The sequence below is a fragment of the Xyrauchen texanus genome, chromosome 45 (genome assembly GCF_025860055.1).
Source record: "Xyrauchen texanus isolate HMW12.3.18 chromosome 45, RBS_HiC_50CHRs, whole genome shotgun sequence".
In the NCBI taxonomy this organism is placed as follows: domain Eukaryota; kingdom Metazoa; phylum Chordata; class Actinopteri; order Cypriniformes; family Catostomidae; genus Xyrauchen; species Xyrauchen texanus.
This window is the reverse complement of record NC_068320.1, coordinates 2,662,169-2,681,096: the sequence shown is the minus strand read 5'-3', so window position 1 is coordinate 2,681,096 and position 18,928 is coordinate 2,662,169. Positions and strand designations below refer to the sequence as shown.

The window sequence follows — 18,928 nt, the reverse complement described above, 5'->3', positions numbered from 1 at the left end:
CTAAAGCGTGTACTCACCTAAATGATCAAATACACTTTAGAATTCCGCCAATGCCCGTCTTGGTGAGGCATTATTGTAAACGTAGTCAGTTATGTCTAAAGTGAATGTAAACAATGGGTCAAAAAGAGTATTTGCATCAAAATGTCGGACTTGAAGTGAACATGTAACCGAATTGAGCACTGTCTAGTAGGCAATGTCATATAAAGGATATTAATCAAACAACTATAACAAGGAAACGATAAAACCACTGAACAACTTTAAGCTTTAAAAGTATTAATATAATAGAATATGTTTTTAATAATATTCTTAGTTTTTTGAATAATACTGACCCCTGATGTAGAGAGAGTGGTAATTTATATAATAAATTTAAAAAAAAATATTTATATAATAAATTACCAGGAAAGTAGAGATGATCAATTATTTTATAATTATGCTTAGCCTTTATCAAGTTTTTTCTAATGCCTGATAGAAAAGTGTCAATCTTTGTAGAGCAATACTTGAGTAGAATATTCCACCAGTCACAAACTTCAGAAATTTTGCATCATGCATTAGAATGAGAATAAAACTATTTCTGGGCATAAAAGATACAAGAACTAAATCAATGTGGAACATTGTATCTCAGAAGGAGGACTGATTTATGTGATTATTGGCGCTTCAAAATTTTGGCACCCATTCACTTGCATTGTATGAACCAAAAGAGTTGAAATATTCTTTTAAAAATCTTAATTTGTGTTATGCTGAAAAAGGGTGACTAAACGATGTGAGAATTTTCGTTTTTGGCTGAACTATTCCTAGTCCAATGTGGCCCCTGTACCAAACAACTGCTCTACCTCCTCTATTGTGCGGGACATAAATGCTTTTTTAGTGTTTTTTTGTTTTCCTTCCATTGTTTTGAACATATTTTATGCGCAACAGTAACTCTCTCAGTCGGCATTTAGTTAAATTTTGACCCTACACATAAACTGATTTTAATGTAATTGTTTCATATATTATGATATCTTTTCATTTCTGAAATCATGTCGCCCTTTTATTTATTTTTTTAAAAGTCATGTAGTGTTTACAGTATCATAGATAAGTGATGTTTTTAAAAATTGTCAATCATCATTTTTATTCTTTCTGGGAAACTTTAAAACCGTAAATTACGGTATGTGTGCAACATTTTTAAATTGCAGCATAATGTTTTTTTTATAAAGGAGCATAGATTTCACAACTCTACTCAGTACTCACTACTCATGAGTACTTTTAAATGAGCTACTCTTTTACTCTTACTTGAGTAGTTTTTTTGGAAAGGTACTTTTACTCTACTCATACTAAATTTTTTAAGAAGTAAATTGAGTATTATTTTTCAGTACTCTTTCCACCCCTGCTGGTCATAAACATTATATGGGATGTTGCCACCATAGCACTGAAATAGTTACACTCACTGTATTTTGTTTAAGATTAGTACTTTTGACTGAATCTAACTCATGGTAGTCAACAGGTAACTAAATTTTTGCATTTTCTGAAGTAAATGTCAGTGGTGATAGCTCTTGTAGTGGTGTTGGTGTTGGCCTGACCATATTTTCCTGATTTCCCAATGATGTCTCCATGATGTTTCAATGATATTCTGGTACAAGATATGGCTTGGGTTCCTACTTGTAATGTAAATCTATGGGATTTTTCACCTGTTTTTACATCCACCAGACAAAAATCATACGTTTGATTGCTTAGGAAAGTAATGGCACCCATCTCTCCAATATGCCTCAACATTTGAGGTGTCAGTTGATGTCTGTAGAACAAACGGTGTAAAACTCTTCCCTTGTCTAACGATTTTCACCTGGCAGTTAAAAAAAAATCCCATCGACTTGGATTGAATGAAGGGTCCAAGACTTATCTACAGGCCAGAATATAATAGATCGGGGACCTGGCGTTGAGTTCTTTTGACTTGGACAAGCAATCAACTACCAAGTAGCCACCCAGATTATATTGTAATTAGATGCCATTAAATAATGTGCCCGCCCACTTTCTCAGCCAGCTTGGTTCAGGAATTGTTTTTTTTAAATACTTTTTTTTCATCTAGATTTCATATAATATAGAGCGGTACCGATACTGACCTACGATCAAATTACGTAAACATTCAGAGCACGCCAGCTGCATGTACCTTTTAATCCTCCTTGGCTCATACAGCGTCATGAGCATCGAGCACTGTTTCAAGCAGATGACAGCGAACAGAGTGCAAATTCACTTTGTAGCATGAGGCACAGAGTACATAATTAAATAGCAGCCTATGTGGTTTAATAATCACTGAGTCATGAAGCGACTGGCTTTTCCGGAGTTGGATGCTTGTCATAGCTTGTCATAAAATCCTTCATAAAAGAGTTCTACTGCATGTAGGGATGGGACAATATATGTATGTATGTATATATATACAAAGTATATACATACATATAAATACATACAAACAGAAGTACATTCCATTGATTAACCACATCAGAACTTACCGTAGGTCTGTCTTTAATGGTTTTGAAGTTATCTTTAAATAGCAATTTCCCTTAAAATAAAAAAACTTTCGGAACCAGACTGTTGTGCTCTATTGTCCTCCAACTCATTGTAAGGTATGGACTACAATATGTTGTGGCAGGTTATTTGTCTTTATCATATATATATACGTAGGTTAGATGGTTATTTTTAGTGCTGAAGACTCACCAGATGACTTCAGCACCTTTGACCTTTGAATGTGTCAATCAAATCTCTCTTTCTTTCGTACTTTCTCTCTCACGCACATACTCTACTCTCATTAGGAACCCAAACACTACATTGTCACCATACGCTTTCAGTTCGTTGTAGAGCTTGTAGTAATTAGCCGTTGTATTAGACGATAGCACATCTGAGTTGTTTAACACTAAAACAATTCTGTTCATCAGAAGCGCCCCAAAACGTGAACAGTGTTCCCTCTTATCTCACTGTTTTGTGAATACATTGAGGTTCATCAGCATGCAAATTGCTCAAGATGAATTTATTTATGTAAACGAGGACTCAATGTGAGGTTTGCTCACAAATCATATAAGGTTGAAAAACGCACATTAACATTTCAACGCCGAACAGAGACACTATACCAAATGAAGACAAAAAAAATTAACTTTTAAATGTAATTTATCTTTGTTGTATTTTTCTTCACAAACACAGTTTTTAACATAAAATGTATCCTTCTGACCCTGGAAGAACATCTCAAACTGCTATGGAAAGAAAGCTCTTTGATTTGATTTTTGTTGTAATTTTGTCCCCATGGAGGACACATCCTTGATGCTTTGATTTTTCTTAGCAGCTTTTTTTTTATACATAATTTCTTCCTCTTCTGAAATTGGTAAAGTGTCTTAGTTGGGCTGAATGGTAATAATTCAGGTAAAAATATTTCCAGTCCAAGACAAAAGCAAAAGTGAAAGCAAGATTCTGAAAATGTGGGCGAACACTGTTACCCTGTATGATGAGGATGAAGGTATGAAGGTTTTTTAAGGTAACACTTAACAAAAAGGTTATCTTCATTAGATAATGTATTATAAATCATGAACTAACATTAAACAATATATATTTTTACAGCATTTATTAATATTTGTTAATGTTAGTTAATAAAAATACAGTTAATTGTTAGTTCATAGTTTATTAACTAATGTTAACATACAACTTTTTATTTTGAAAATAAATTACTATGTTGAAATAAACATTAAACAAGATTTACAAATGCTGTATAAATATTTTTCATTGTTAGTTCATGTTAACTAAAGTTGTTAATGTTAACAAATGGAACCTTATTGTAAAGTGTTACCATTTTTATAATAAAATTGATCAGATCATTAACCATTATAATGTATTATTAATCATGTAAAATACATAATTTTTATATATAATTTTTTTGGTTACATTTGTTAACTTTATTCAATTCAGTTTTATAAATAAAACATTTATTCATAAGGCGTTACAGGTGTAACCTCGCCATCAGACCACTGGCCACTTTGTTGGACTCGGTGACCCTTGATTTGTGGCTATTAAAAAAAAAGCACAGGAAGTAGTTTCCTTTCATGATGATAAATGTCATCTGTATAATCCTGGGAAAGTGACAGCGCAGTGGGAGGGGCCATTGTCACTGTCACATCCATGGACCTGTGTTAGAATTCATTACATTCACTTTGAAACAGTTAGTAAACAATCCAAACACACACACACATACTGTATTCAGAGAACAAAACTTTTAATGCATGAAAAACTGTGGTCTGGTAAAATTGAGTGGTTGTTTGCTGAAGTCACTCTTCATCAGGGGCCAAATTTAACACTCATCATGTACCCAATACAGAGCATAAAGAAATGTAATCTCAATATGCATGGCACACACATTATACTCATAAAAAGTTCTCATATACAGAAATGGCTTCCAGTCGCAGAAGGTCTCTGTTGATGTCTGGATGGGTTTGGGCTGGCAATGCAGTGAGGGCAAGATGGTGGGTCAATGCAGATGTAATTATGGGATAGATGGGCGGGGGCAGAAGTCGAGCAGAAGTCCGCTGCTCAGCAGATCCATGGCAAACAGCTCACTTGTCTTTCTGTGACCTCTGACACCCTCCCCCCCCTCCCCTGTGCCTTGTGCTGCACTGAAGGTGGAAAGAGTGCACAGCCAGGTGCATTCTGCTTACAGAATTCTGCCTAATATTTTTTTAATTAAAATTAATTGTGATATTGTTCCCCCAACAATATCTAAATTGATTTTAATAAAAAATACAAATACAAAAAAAATCACACACCTCCCTCAAAACAAACATGTAGATTATCTAGAAATTATCTAATTTTACAATACTCCTAAAAAATAATGTTAAAATCTGTCTCGAGAAAGACTTTAGGATTACAAAATTTATATATATATATATATATATATATATATATATATATATATATACAAGGTTGACGTCAGAAGTTTACATACACCTTTTTCAGATTTTCACAATTTCTGACATTTAATTGTAGAAAACATTCCCAGACCTTTACATACACTTTGTTAATATTTGGTAGCATTGCCTTTAAATTGTTTAACTTGGGTCACATGTTTTGGGTAGTCTTCCACAAGCTTCTCACAATCAGTTGCTGGAATTTTGGCCCATTCCTCCAGACAGAACTGATGTAACTGAGTCAGGTTTGTAGTCCTCCTTGCTAGCATGCGCTTTTTCAGTTCTGCCCTCAAATTTTCTCTCGGATTGAGGTCGGAGCTATGTGATGGCCACTCCAAAACCTTGACTTTGTTGTCCATAAGCCATTTTAACAACCTACAACCCAGTTGCGCTGTTGATATCTAGACATGGGAAGTTGAATCAAGCAACACTGGAAGATAGGAGGAGAAGATCATGTAAATTTCACAACAGCTGGATGGAAGAATTTAATTTCATATCTCGAAGCCATATCGACAATGCCCACGCCGTGGGAAAAATTACTCAGCATATTAAATCAGAGCGGCACAATTTGTATGTATTTAGTCTGCTCCTGCCATCCAGTCCCCAATCTCCATTAGTGTATTGTACATTGTATCAAAATACTAGAAATCATTCATCCATCAAAGACATACCAGATAACATATACTTCCAATAATTGAGGTAGAAGTTCAAAAGAATATAGCTTTAATATAGGTTTAACACAGAGAAAGAACTCCACAGGGTATATAAAACATGCATGATACATAAGATGTATCTAAGGCAACTACTGGTGATTAATAAAGCTTATTGGTTTAAATTTGAAGTCTGTTGTCTATTAAACACATGAGAGGGATCTCTGCGACCTTCTGATTACCAGTTATGTGCTTTAGCCCACTACACCATCACCACTCCACATTAAGGTCAAGAGGTGATACTTGGCTGTTTGGTCTTACAGATGTTTTAAGTTTGTGGAACAAAGAAGGGTCTTCTTTATTGCTCAGCTCTTTCATTACAAACCCTAGTTTAAGATTAAGCAGGCATGTGAGAGACAGTCTCTGTCAGCAATTTAGGTGCCATGGATTCCTTTTTATGACTCTCTAATGGCTCGGTGGGTGGATCTCACTGATCTGTGGAATGTGATGTTCTGTTCATTTGATGGCTTTGTTCATGGATAATCCTACACAAAGCACAATGTTACATTTGACCACCAGGAGATGGTGTAAAGTAAATGATGCAGAGTCAAAAGGCACTCATTCTGTGAAATCTCAAAACTAAAATCATGAATGCATGCTATGCAAACCTTTAGTCATTGATGTGTTTGCATGTGTAAGTAGTTCTTCTCTACCATTATTATGTTTTATTTGTTTGATGAGGCTTTTGGGCACATGGAGATGTTTTTTGGAGCCACCATATTTACACTCAGAGATATATAATGTCAAATAAGAAATATCGGACAAATTAAATTTTTGGCTCAATTATTTAAATTGAGAGTCTTAGAATCTATCATAATCTATATCATTAACATTTTCTTAACATTAATACCAAACATTTGACCCTCATTGTGTTTATGTTTTGTTTATTTTGTATTTTTTTATTTATTTTTTATTTTTATTTCGGGTATGCCACTGAAACAGGAAATCTTTAAAACACCGTCTGAGATTAAAGAACTGGGCATATGTAGATTTTTAACGGTTGTTCCTTTTCATAATCATCATAATTCATAAAACCCTTTAATAAGGTTAAAAGTGGGACGTTTTCGATTTACACCACTAATAAGTGAAATCAGTGTGCTTGTTTTGTCAGTCTATCATCTGTGTGTCTTGCCAGTGAAATGTATTCAGCGTTGATGAGGATAAGTTGTTTATTCAGTTAAGTTCAATGTGAGAATCACACCTTTAAGACAGGCGTGAGTTTTGTCGAAGCTGATTGTCAGCGTGTGTTTCTAGGGCTGGCCGATATAGCTTAACAAAATTATTATGTATAGGCCTTATATATATATTATTATATATATGTTATATATTATCCCTTTTGATTATATATATATGTGTGTGTGTGTGTGTGTGTGTGTGTGTGTGTGTGTGTGTGTGTGTGTGTGTGTGTGTGTGTGTGTATTGATATTTATGTATTTCCCCTTAAATGCCTGAAAATTTCAGAGAAACAAACATTGTTGTTAGGTAAATAATTGATTTTTTTTTACTGCAAGAAGTAAAACATTTTTTGGCCCCCGATCCAATATTTGAATATTTGCCGATACCAAGTCCTGATCCGATACTTTAATTTGCCTAGATAATAGAGCTGCAAACTGTTTTTGTTTGTTTACAAAAATAACTAAGTAAATTAAGTAACTAAAAGATGTCTTCAACCTAATGCATTTAACTTAGTGCAGCTAGCATTTTTATAAAACTCATATATAAAATCAATTTCTACTTAGAGTGGTGTAATAGCTTATTTTAACATTAATATTCAGGTACAAAAATAAATCACAAATCCACTGAGTTCTGTATGGATGAATATAATATTACATACACTTACAAATGGTGTAAACAGCTTGACTTGAATAGTCACAAAAAATTATTATTCTATAAAAACAAATAAAAAATGTGTCAATTACTCTTAAAAGTGGCGTAAACTGATACACTTGAACAGGCCAAAGTTCAACAATAATGAATTCATTGAAACAAATTCAAAACATATTCCTTGTGTTGTCTTGCAAAATAACAATTACTTGTTTATTTCCGACATGTTCAGCATCTCCTAAATGGCCTGTTTTACATGATCGGCTGTATGAGACCCACGAAACTGGTGTGCGTTTAATATGGTTCGCTTAATCAAACGGAGGAATCAATCCAGTGTGCAGTGAGGCTGAGCAATGACATGGGGCAAACGTCAGAGCTTCATATGTCTTTTGTAAAACTAACAGCAGACACATTATGTTTTAAATCACCTCGTATGTTGTCACGAACCTTACCGTACAGCACTGGTAAGGCGGCAGGGCATAGCGCGGACCAAAAGCTGCAAAGACGGCAAAAACCTGCATTCTCTACAAAAGAGAATTCTCATTGCACATTCTCTGTCCAAAGCTATGAATTCAACCAGTTCTCTGTAATATTTTTGGCCTTTTTGCTCTCTTGAGGATATTTTTCATTCCTTTTAAAAGTTTTGTCCAGTGTTTGTTGCTTTGGGGCAGCAACTTTTCCTGTGTTGTTTTAGTGAAGTCGCCGTATTCCGTTGCATGCTTTGTTTTAAGATGTCATATAAAATTGGTCGTATTGAATGTATCTGCCTTGCGAAACGATCGGATTGCAGATATTGCAAGTGGGTGTTGGACAGTTTTCGCGTTCTTGTGTAAAATATTTCCACACTGCTGGCATTTTAGCCACTGGGTTGTTAATTCTAAGTTATTTGTAAGTTTACGCTCTGCCGCAAATTATTCTCAGCTGATGTAAATGAACGGAGTAAGGTGATCGGGCTTTCTGCCGATCCCCGATCAGTTAAAAAATGCCAATATCATCTCTGATCAGATACTTGCGATCGTGATTGGGACATCCTTAAAACCCAGTAAATATCTAGTTCAAAATAGTCAAGGCATGTTTTCCATACTGTTTTCACTAAATTAACAAGCTGGAATGGTTTATCATTTTTGTTATTATGTACCAATATAACAATACAAAGTAATAAAAAGATATAGGTTACCAACATATTTTTCACTAGAACAAAAAATAAATAAATGACACATGGGTACTGCAGTGATATTTGTATTATTTAGAAACATATTATTGTTAAATCATAGTTATGAATCAATGATTTGAATTGATGAAATTAATCTAGTCGAATGATATGGCCTTTAGTGAACTAGATGGTTAAATATTTAATGCATTAAACGTATTAAAATAATTTTGACATTCACAGTATCAATTTATTTTATATTGCCAGCATAAATGATCGTGAATATATTGTGAATATTTTATATATTGCATCTATATCCAAAAGCCAAAACCCACAACTAAATCCCATATACACGTGAAGGTTATAGAATGTCATCTTTGTCAGCAGGTAAATAATGACGCATATATTTCTACAAGGCCATGCCGTCATGCATATCACATGCTCTGCCCATCAGATGCCGCATCCAAGTTGATTAAAGAAAAGCTCCATAAATAAAGCTGCTGTTTACTCTCAAACATAATGTGCTCAGACTTTGCGCTGACAGCTGTGTAATTACCTCTTGCTTGCATGACAATGGCAAACACATGACGGCATGGACAGAGACATGGCTTTATTTGGGTGTTATGTCTTACACCCGGCAGGTTGTCATTGTTGAATTGTGGCTGCTGTATATGGAAGAGAGAGGGACAGAATGGCTATTGTTCTATTGTGTCTATGTTCGTTGTTTGGTCCCAATTTTAGTAAAAGGCCTATAATAGGGTTTTGTCAACGATGGGTAATTTTGGCCCTGTGGACTTAAAAAAAAGACCAGCTTGAATATTCTGTTAGAAATGTCTCCTTTTGTATTCCAAGTTATATGGGTTTCAAAAGACACAAAGAGAGTAAATTATGGCAGAATTATTATTATTATTTTAACCATCTCTTTAAAACATGTGAATCACAATCTCACAAGTGTATTTAGTTTAGTATTTGTTTACTAAAAATGTCTGTGGATATACATGCTGCATCATTGGGAAATTCTGTCATTTTTAGCTTTTTTTTTATTTTTTATTTAAAGTGAAATTGTTGTTTCTGAACCAAAAATTATTTCAATCACATCTTAAATTATGTAGTGTTTGATAACATTTTGTAATGGATATGACCTTTTAAATATATATGGAATTAAATGGCCAGTTCCTTTATCATGCTAAGATTAATTTTACAGCAGTCATTGTATGTATCCTAAATACAGTGAAATATTTTCACTCTTTTTGCAAAATGTGACAAAATTCCAGCTTGATTGGAAATGAGATGTTGTGTTCATAAGTGATAAAGCATTTTGGACTCCAAGGAGTTCACTTACACCCTTGGCACAAAGTACACATACTTTTGATAAACGCTTCATTCGGGCTAAAGTGTTAGTCATAGTGGAAATGGTGCCACAATTGAGGGGCATTTAGAATTTGATTTCGTAAATATTCTTAACCTAAATTTTACACAATAAATATAGAAATGATTTATGCACTCTTAGTTTAAATGGTTATAATTAGAAACAGTAAAAATATTCATATTTATATAATGGATTTTGATAACGTTTAATATTTAAAGACTTGGTCTGGGACAAGGCTAAATCAGTAACATCTATGCAAAGTGTAAGGTATTTGAGAAGTAGCATAAATAAATGAGGACATTTTAAAAAGTATACAAGATAGTTTAAATTTGACCTTAAAAGGAAAGTCATGGCAACTCTCTGAATAAGTTTTTACATTATAAAAACTTTTATAGTATAATGGATTATAAACTTTATAATGGATATAAGATATAATGGTTTATCTTGGCAAACTAGATCTGCTTCTGCTGCTGCTTCTGCACAATTAGACATAAATACAGTCCCTGTGAAGCAGCTTTAGACCCGTGGTGCTGAGGAGGAGGAGGGTTTCGTTGAGAAAACTCTAGTGCGCTGCAGAAAACTCTAGTAGTGCGCTGCAGTAAAACTGGCTTATTTTGAGTCAATTTAACTTTGTGTTAAATAGGCAAAGAGGGAGTAAGCTGCTAACAGATTACACGTTCCAAGAACCTATCAGCTTGCACCATGTAGAAATGAATGACTGAACTTAGTAATTAAAAAAAATAAACCAACTTGTGGGATATAAAAGTGCCCATTGTTGAAGAAACGTGATTTATTGTACTGTCTGTTTTTTGTATTAAACAGAGATGGTACATCGCCACATGCAGCAGTATGAGGTTGAGTATTTGCAGTTTGCCTTCCGCTGGATGAACAACCTGCTTATGAGAGAATTGCCTCTACGCTGTACGATTCGCCTATGGGACACTTACCAGGTAAAATGATTACTGTCAATAACTTCAAGAAGCTTTGCTGTATGAAAATTCTGTCATCATTTATTCCTTAAGAGGACATCGACATACAAAGCTTCCACTTATGAGATGACTCGGCCCAAATTATTCTTTAAACTAGTTACTCAGATTCAGGAAATGTTCCAGCTATCCTATATTATAAACATTTTGTAGGCATTGTTATAACATAGCCATGGTTATAATGGAATATCACAATTGCCATGACTCGAAAAGAGAGGCTTTCAAATTATGAATTAAAGATAATTTCCATACATTCACCCTCTTAAACGCTCTTATATCCCGTAATTTTAAAAGACAATTGCTTCTGCATTTAGGTTTTAATAGGTGTAGATTTCTAGATTTTAAACAGCCAGGAACAACGTCAGAGACAATGGAAAAGGAAGAAGGTTTAGCACATTGAGGAACCTCAAAGGTGCTACTGACATTTAAACCAACACTTTGTCTTGCAGTCATTTCATGATGGTGTGCTCGGTATAGAAGCAAAGGGCTGCGCTTTTTGAGTGATCGCAGCAATCTCCATGTTGCCATGTACTCAGCTCAAAATAGTCTGATATTATGCATAATTCTTACCTTGAAAGAATTCAGATTTTTTTTCTCATGTTTATTTTGATATGCCATAATAATAATGTCTTTGTCTCAAGAAGCTCTACTTTTTGTCATCAACAGATGCCCACTATTTAAAAAATGTAAGGAATGGGCATTTAGATTAATTTAGTAGCAAGGTACTTTGACACTGGATAACTAGTAATAGAAAAGTTGGAAAATGCAATTATAGTGTGGATAAGAGGTGTTAAAGTAGCATAAATCACACGAAAACTGATAAGTTAGTATGTGCGCCCTTCAATAAAGCCAATTGGCTCTTTGAACTGTAATGCAGGACTTAAACAAGCATATTTAACAGATAAATTGTAAATTGTAGAGATCTCAGACTTTGAGGCATGTGCCCAAATCTCATATATAATACACACATCCTTCCGACACTTAGTGGAGCTATAACATGCTAATTATGCAAATATCTTCGTATGGGCTATAATCCATATTATTTTTTTCTTCTGATTCCTTGAGTTCTTCTGAACTGGTTGTCACGTGGTATTTCATTTTCATTTATAACATTTTTCAGCTCTTTTGAATTTTCTGATGGAATTCAAATTCTTCCAGAGATGGAAAACGTGGCATCCAAATAATAAAAACAAGATTGGAGGTGTGGGTTAGAGCTACTTTGTCTAATAAAAAGCACTTAAACATTTTGAGTTTGCTATTCACTATTAATGTTCTGGTGTTGACCATGCCTCCCCAAAAAAAACCTATGATCAAGAATGATTGCTTTGCATAAAGCTGGAAAGTGTCAAATTTACCTCAAAGAGCTTAGATATTCATCTGTCCACAGTTAGACAAACTGTCTCTAAATGTAGATGATTTAGTTCTGTGGCTACTCTCCCTAGAAGTTGTAGGAAATTAGCGAATTTGTGGCAGGGTATATTTACAACTGCCAGCTTTCATCACCAGTAATATGTACAAATATTATATGTAAATTAGTTTAGGAATCTTGACGGCGCTGGACCACAATTATATGAAGGATAAATGACAAATGATCAGATTAGGTATCTGAATAATAATTCTCCACCATTAAACATGTAATACAACTGGCTCATTGTATCTGCTCACAATTTATATATGAGAAATATATATATCTCTTAGCTCAAGAATGGCTATTGAAAATAATATCACAAATTGTTGAAATATTGTTCGAGCACAGAGCACAGTCAAATCTTTTTTGAATACAAATAAGACTTTATATCTAATTTAGACAAGTCATATGTATTTGTATAGCGCTTTTCACAACACACATCGTGCTTTACAGGAAATCATGCTTTAACAAAAAACAAAAAAATTAAACTGTAATATCTATAATGTCTTACAGTGATCATTGTGTAGTTTCATTAAATATGATTGTAACGTGTATAGAAATGAAATAATTCAATAATAACTGTATTTAGAACCCCTGTGAGCAAGGTGAAGGCGAGGCAAGGAGCACAAAACTCCATAAGATGTTGGTTAATGGAGACCTTGGGGGAAACCAGGCTCACTTCGGGGGCCAGTTCCCCTCTGGATTAACAACGTGAATATAATGCCAGTATTAGTTATTTGTGTGCAGTTCAAGTCATGGTTTAAAATGATTAAACTCAGTGTTAAGGTCCAGTGTTTTAAAAACTTTATATGAACTTTAAGATTAATGACTAATGTCTTTGAAGTTCATACTGGATTAATTGCGGAAGATCAGATATATGCATTGTCCTGGGTAATTTGACTGATGAAGACTTTTGTTGGCAATTAATTGATAGTCTGTGTATTCTATTTAAAGAGATCAATAGACAAAGGTGATGCGTGCAGAGATAAATGATGAGGTGAATCGCAGTTCAACCTTCAGGGCATTTCGGTGGGGTCCATCCAAAATATAAGGTTCAGGCAGTGGCATATGAAGTATCAGATATTTTTTTTTACAGTTGGAGCTGGCATTAATTCATCCTCTGAAGTAAAAAAAAAAGTGATGTCTGGCTAGAACAAGCTGTAGTTTGTCGTCATCTCTCAGCGAATCGTAGCAGTGAACGGAGCTGGATCTGGCAGGCTCTGGTAACCTCGGGATATGAATCCAAATATGAAAAGGATCTACCTCCTTTTATGGATTTGATATTCTTGGAATTATTAACAAGCCAGAATTTTGTGATTGTAGTGAACGTGATGGATTATAGGGTGTCAGAAGGTCACTTAAGTACTGCAGAGCTAGACCATTCAAAGCTTTGTATGTACTTAGATGTTTTTAATTAATATTAAATTTAACAGGTAGCCAATCTAACGACGATAAAATTGGGCTAATATGATCATATTTATTGGTTCTTGTCAGCACTTTGGCAGCTGCATTTTTAACCAATTGAAGTTTATTTATTGAACTTGCTGGACATCCTCCCAGTAATGCATTACATTAATCTAGTCTTGAGGTCATGAACGCATGAATTAGTTTTTCGGCATCAGTTGTTGAGTTGAGGATGGCCGCACCCCCAGGTGTCTTGAGCAAATCAGAAGTGTCTTCTACTGGGTCACATGGTCATTTGTGTCCTCCCCTCAAGATGATTAATTTAAGGCCCATTGTGTGACGATTTCTGTTTCCCACTCTAAATAGGGCAATGTTTAATCATGAACTTTAATATAATGAAATCGCTAAGGAATATTAGCAAATAACCTGCATTAGCATTCGAAACATGCAAAACGAAATTCAACAATAGTAAATATGACATACTCTCATGAATATTCAACATGCTATTTACAAAACATGAAAAAAACTTTTTATTAAAAAATAAAAAATCATAATAGTTATGGTTTTGTGTCAGGTAAGGCTATGTGTCAATGCATCAATACAATTGGTTGTAATGGAACCCTGGAAAAACAATAACATTTCCAGGGTTATTATCAGGTTTAACCTTGAATGAGAGTTCTAGGCACTTTAGCAGATTATGTGCAAGATAAAATGGCAGTACACATACACATGAAACGTTTGTTTTGTACATTTGAAGTCCATTAGTTTTGTGTCCTGCTAAAATAGTTCCACAGTTCAGATCCAGTGCGTGTCTGTTCAGTCTCACTGTCTTGAGCAATGAGTTTTATGCATGTCACATGATAGTCATTCAGTATATAATTTTAAGTGTTTGTGTGTTCTGACTGAATAAATGGAATAAAAGAGCTTCTTTTGATTTCTGAAAACCCCCAATCCTGGTTGACCTGGATTAGAAGTGTGTGGATGCCATCTCTTGTGTTAATCCGGTGACGGCTGATGAAGAATATGTTTTGCCTTCTATTATCCATATTGGCCAGCTGGAGTTTTTTTATTCTTTGCCAGCTTCAACAGAGTGCATCCTGTATATTTACACGTTTATGCTGTTACTCCGACATGGTTCTACACTATCTGCCCTCAGATCTAATCTATGGCATTTTAAACCATCAGTCTTCAGCGGAAGGATTGTACGTCCCCAGTATGTGTATTGAGGATCTTTACAAATTACATCCCCGGCTGGCTCCCTGGACAACAACCATATTCTGACTATTTGGTCTTTGTGCCGCCGCCTCCTGATTTGTGCAAAAAAAGGTTAATTAATCCCAACTATTTCAGTTTCTTGAGACATTAAACTATTTCCACGAACAAAACAGATGTGTCAACTATTATGATGGCTCTTACAACAAAGGCTCTTTCTTCTTTTTTCAAGAATTGGTTCCAGAGTGACAGCAATTATAAACTGTTCATTAGCAAGTGGTGTTGTTCCAAACTATCTTAAACATGCTATTGTACATCCTGCTACATCTGCTAAAAAAACCTTCTTTAGTTCCAGCAGTTCACAATAATTATTGACCAATCTCAACATTTCTTTTCATTTCCAAGATTTTAGAGAGTTGTTTACACACAGCTCTACTCCTACCTAAATAAGTTTAACATCTTAGATACATTTCAGTCAGACTTCAGATCTCTACACAGTACCGAATCTGCAAAGTTGAAGTTAACTAGTGATATTTTCCTTTTATTGGATTCAGGCTCACATGTGGTTTTAGTTTTGTTGGATCTCTGTGCCGTGTTTGACACTATTGATCATGATATTCTTTTAGATTGTCTGCAGTGTATGGTTGGCATTCAGGGCATGGCCCTTCAATGGTTTGCCACTTATTTGAAAGGAAGAACATGTTCTATTAACTTAGAAAACGTATCGGATAATCTATTATGTGGGGTCCCTCAAGGGTCGATTCTAGAACCCTTACTATTCTCTATTTACATGTGCCCACTGGCCTAAATTTTTCAGAGATATGGCATATTGATGATTTCACAAAAAATCATCAATAGTGATTGCCCAAAATTGCTTCGCTGATATTAAGTGCTGGCTGGCTGACAATTCCTTACAGTTAAATGAGAGCAAAACTGAAGTCCTGATTCTCAACCCCCCAAAGTCCTCTTTACCTGGACTGGTCGACCAGCTATGTCGCTGTCATTAAATGTGCAAGATCATGCAAGGAGCCTTGGAGTGATCTTGGACTCATCGCTACTTTTAAATAGACAGATCATTGCTGTTGTAAAGAGCAGCTGTTTCCATCTGAGATTGAATTGCAAAAGTGAAACACTATCTCTCTAAATCAGATTTAGAAAATGTGATTCACTCACTAATATCGTCAAAGTTAGATTACTGCAACTCATTGTATACCGGACTGCCTGAAACTGCTTTGTCCCGTTTACAGTCGGTCCAGAATGCAGCCGCTAGGCTCCTTACGGTGTCTAGAAAGTTTGACCACAATACTCCTGTATTAGCATCACTACACTGGCTCCCCATAAAATGGAGGATAGATTTAAAAATTCTGCTCTATGTGGTCTCGCACCTCAATATCTCTGTGACCTTCTTGTCCCTTATTTTCCTATTAGAGCTCTTAGGTCAGCTGGCCAACTTCTGCTGAAAGTTCCTTGGTTGTGCATTTGCTATTGTAGGCCCCAAACTCTAGAACAAGCTTCATATCAGGACAGGTCCAACGCTCTGCCTTTTTAAATCTGCTTTAAAACACATTTTACTCATTTGCTTTTGAATCATTTTTAATTAAGGATAAAGATTTTAGGCTCAGGTATTTATTGGTATTTATATATGTGTATATTATGCATATTATGTTGTGACTGAAATGTGTATTGTAAAGGACTTTGGTTCAACTCCTGTTGTTATGTGCTCTATAAATAAAGGTTGAGTTGAGAGTTGAGTTGATTAGATAATCTCATGGAGGATTTTTGGTGCCAGACATGCTAGTTTGAGTATTTCTGTAACTGCTGATCTCCTGGGATTTTCACATACAACAGTCTTAAAATTTACTCAGAATGGTGCCAAAAGCATCCATTGAGAGGCAGTTCTGTGGATGGAAATGCCTTGTTGATGAGAGACGTCAACAGAGAATGGCCATACTGGTTTGAACTGACAAAGTCTACTGTAACTCAGATAACTACACAATATTAGGCAGGTGGTTTTAATATCATGGCTGATTGGTGTAGCTGCCTTTTTATTTTAGGAAGAGGGTCCTTAGCAAGTGGATTGACATGTTTTGGGTTCCTTGGCATCAAAAACTTTTAAAACCCCTATCGTTTGCTGTTTTCTTTTCCTTTTTTCTTTTCAGTACAAACATTTTTTTTTCTTTTTTTAATGGCTGGCTATCCTCTATTTTTTATTCTACTTGACTGATGTGGATTAGAAACACATAGTAACCATTACAGATCACTTGGTTTGTTTGCCTGTTTGTTACTCGCATGAAGCGTGCCACTTGCTTCTTTCTGACAGCATTGCCCCTTCATTGATTGTGATGATTGTTGACATGTATGATAGTGTGGAGGGCCCACAAATACACACTTACTTGTTTGGCCAGGCTCAAGTCAATAACACTAGGATATTGCTTAACGTACAAAATCAATTGCCTCAATCGTTCTCTGGTCAGTAAACAGAGGACGGTATGGTGCAGAGAAAGAATGGAATATACATTAAAATGATTTAGAGGAAGTTTATCCTCGTTTGATGGCTTATTTTCACTGTAGAAGGTTTAAGGTTTGGGCAGGTTATTACTTTGTGCACCCTTGAGTTATCTGAATTGTTTTCTGGTATTGATTCTTCAGCAGAACAAACAGTGAATACAAGGTAAAGAGGAGCTAACTGCTGCAAGATTATTTTGCTGCTTTAGTGATTCTTGAGATGGTCATTTATGCATTCCCCACTGCATTTCTAATTTATAGCAATGTAACTATGTTACCTCATAACCTGCCCACAAATATACCACAGTACTGTCTTTATTCGTGAGTTTTAAGAATGTTAACATAAAAATAACAGCAGATTTCAAATTGAATTGTCACTTTTTCAATGTTAAGATACTTTCTCCTATCTAGGGTTGGGCACTGAGAGCTGGTTCTTGTACAGAACCGGTTCCATAATTTTTTTTTATAAAAATGGAACCGTAGGATTTTCATGACTTTCTGTACTGTTGACGGTTCCCAATGAATCACAATCTGGTTCTTTTGAATCTATAGTCTGAAACAGACTGACAATGTTGTGTGGTTTCTGAATAAATGACTATGTGCTGGCTTGTTTTAGTGGTTCAGAAACACACATCAGTCAGAAGTTACTAAATCAAACTAACGTGCAAGAAATGCACATGTGCGCCATTTACCTGGGGAAGTGATGAGACCAGTATGCACTGTGGGAAGACGACAAGCTTGTGGATGTAGTGTGATGCTCTGGGCAATTTTCTGCTGGGAAACCCTGGATCAGTGGCCTCTTTCAGCAGGATAATGCACACTGCACACGTTGTTCGGGAATGGTATGAGGAACATGACGAAGAGTTCAAGGTGCTTCCCTGGCCTCCAAATTTCCCAGAATTCAATCCGATTGAGCATCTGTGGGATACGCTGGACCAAAAAGTCAGATCAATGGCACTCCACCTCATAATTTACAGAACTTGAAGGATCTGCTGCTAATGTGTTGGTACAAGATACCACAGGACACCTTCAGTCCATGCCTCGGCGGGTAGGGTTGTTATGGCGGCACGTGAAGGATATATTATGTGAATGTTTGCAAATTGCCTTTTTGAATGTGCTTGCTAGCTGATTCCACGGCTAATGCAGATAAAGTTACCATTGTCTCTGATTGTATTCACTGAGACCAGAGCTATGATTTTATTTTAAACGCTTACTGTCAGTTACCATTGTCTCTGATTGTATTCACAGAGACCAGAGCTATGTTGTTATTTTAAATGCTTACTGTCAGTTACCATTGTCTCTGATTGTATTCACAGAGACCAGAGCTATGTTGTTATTTTAAATGCTTACTGTCAGTTACCATTGTCTCTGATTGTATTCACAGAGACCAGATATACATATATTGCTGAACTCCGGTATTTATTCTGTCAGTCATATTGTTTCTGAT

At 35.3% G+C, this 18,928-nt stretch overlaps 1 protein-coding gene across 5 annotated transcripts in view; it reads left to right on the top strand.

The window, feature by feature from the left end:
* LOC127637316 (TBC1 domain family member 22A-like) overlaps positions 1-18,928 on the top strand; it is a 227,445-nt gene that overhangs the window by 163,568 nt on the left and 44,949 nt on the right. For all 5 annotated transcript variants that reach the window (XM_052118315.1, XM_052118311.1, XM_052118312.1 and 2 more), the window contains one exon: positions 10,789-10,916. In XM_052118315.1, coding sequence (XP_051974275.1) covers positions 10,789-10,916 — 128 coding nt within the window. The remainder of the gene's footprint in view (positions 1-10,788; positions 10,917-18,928) is intronic.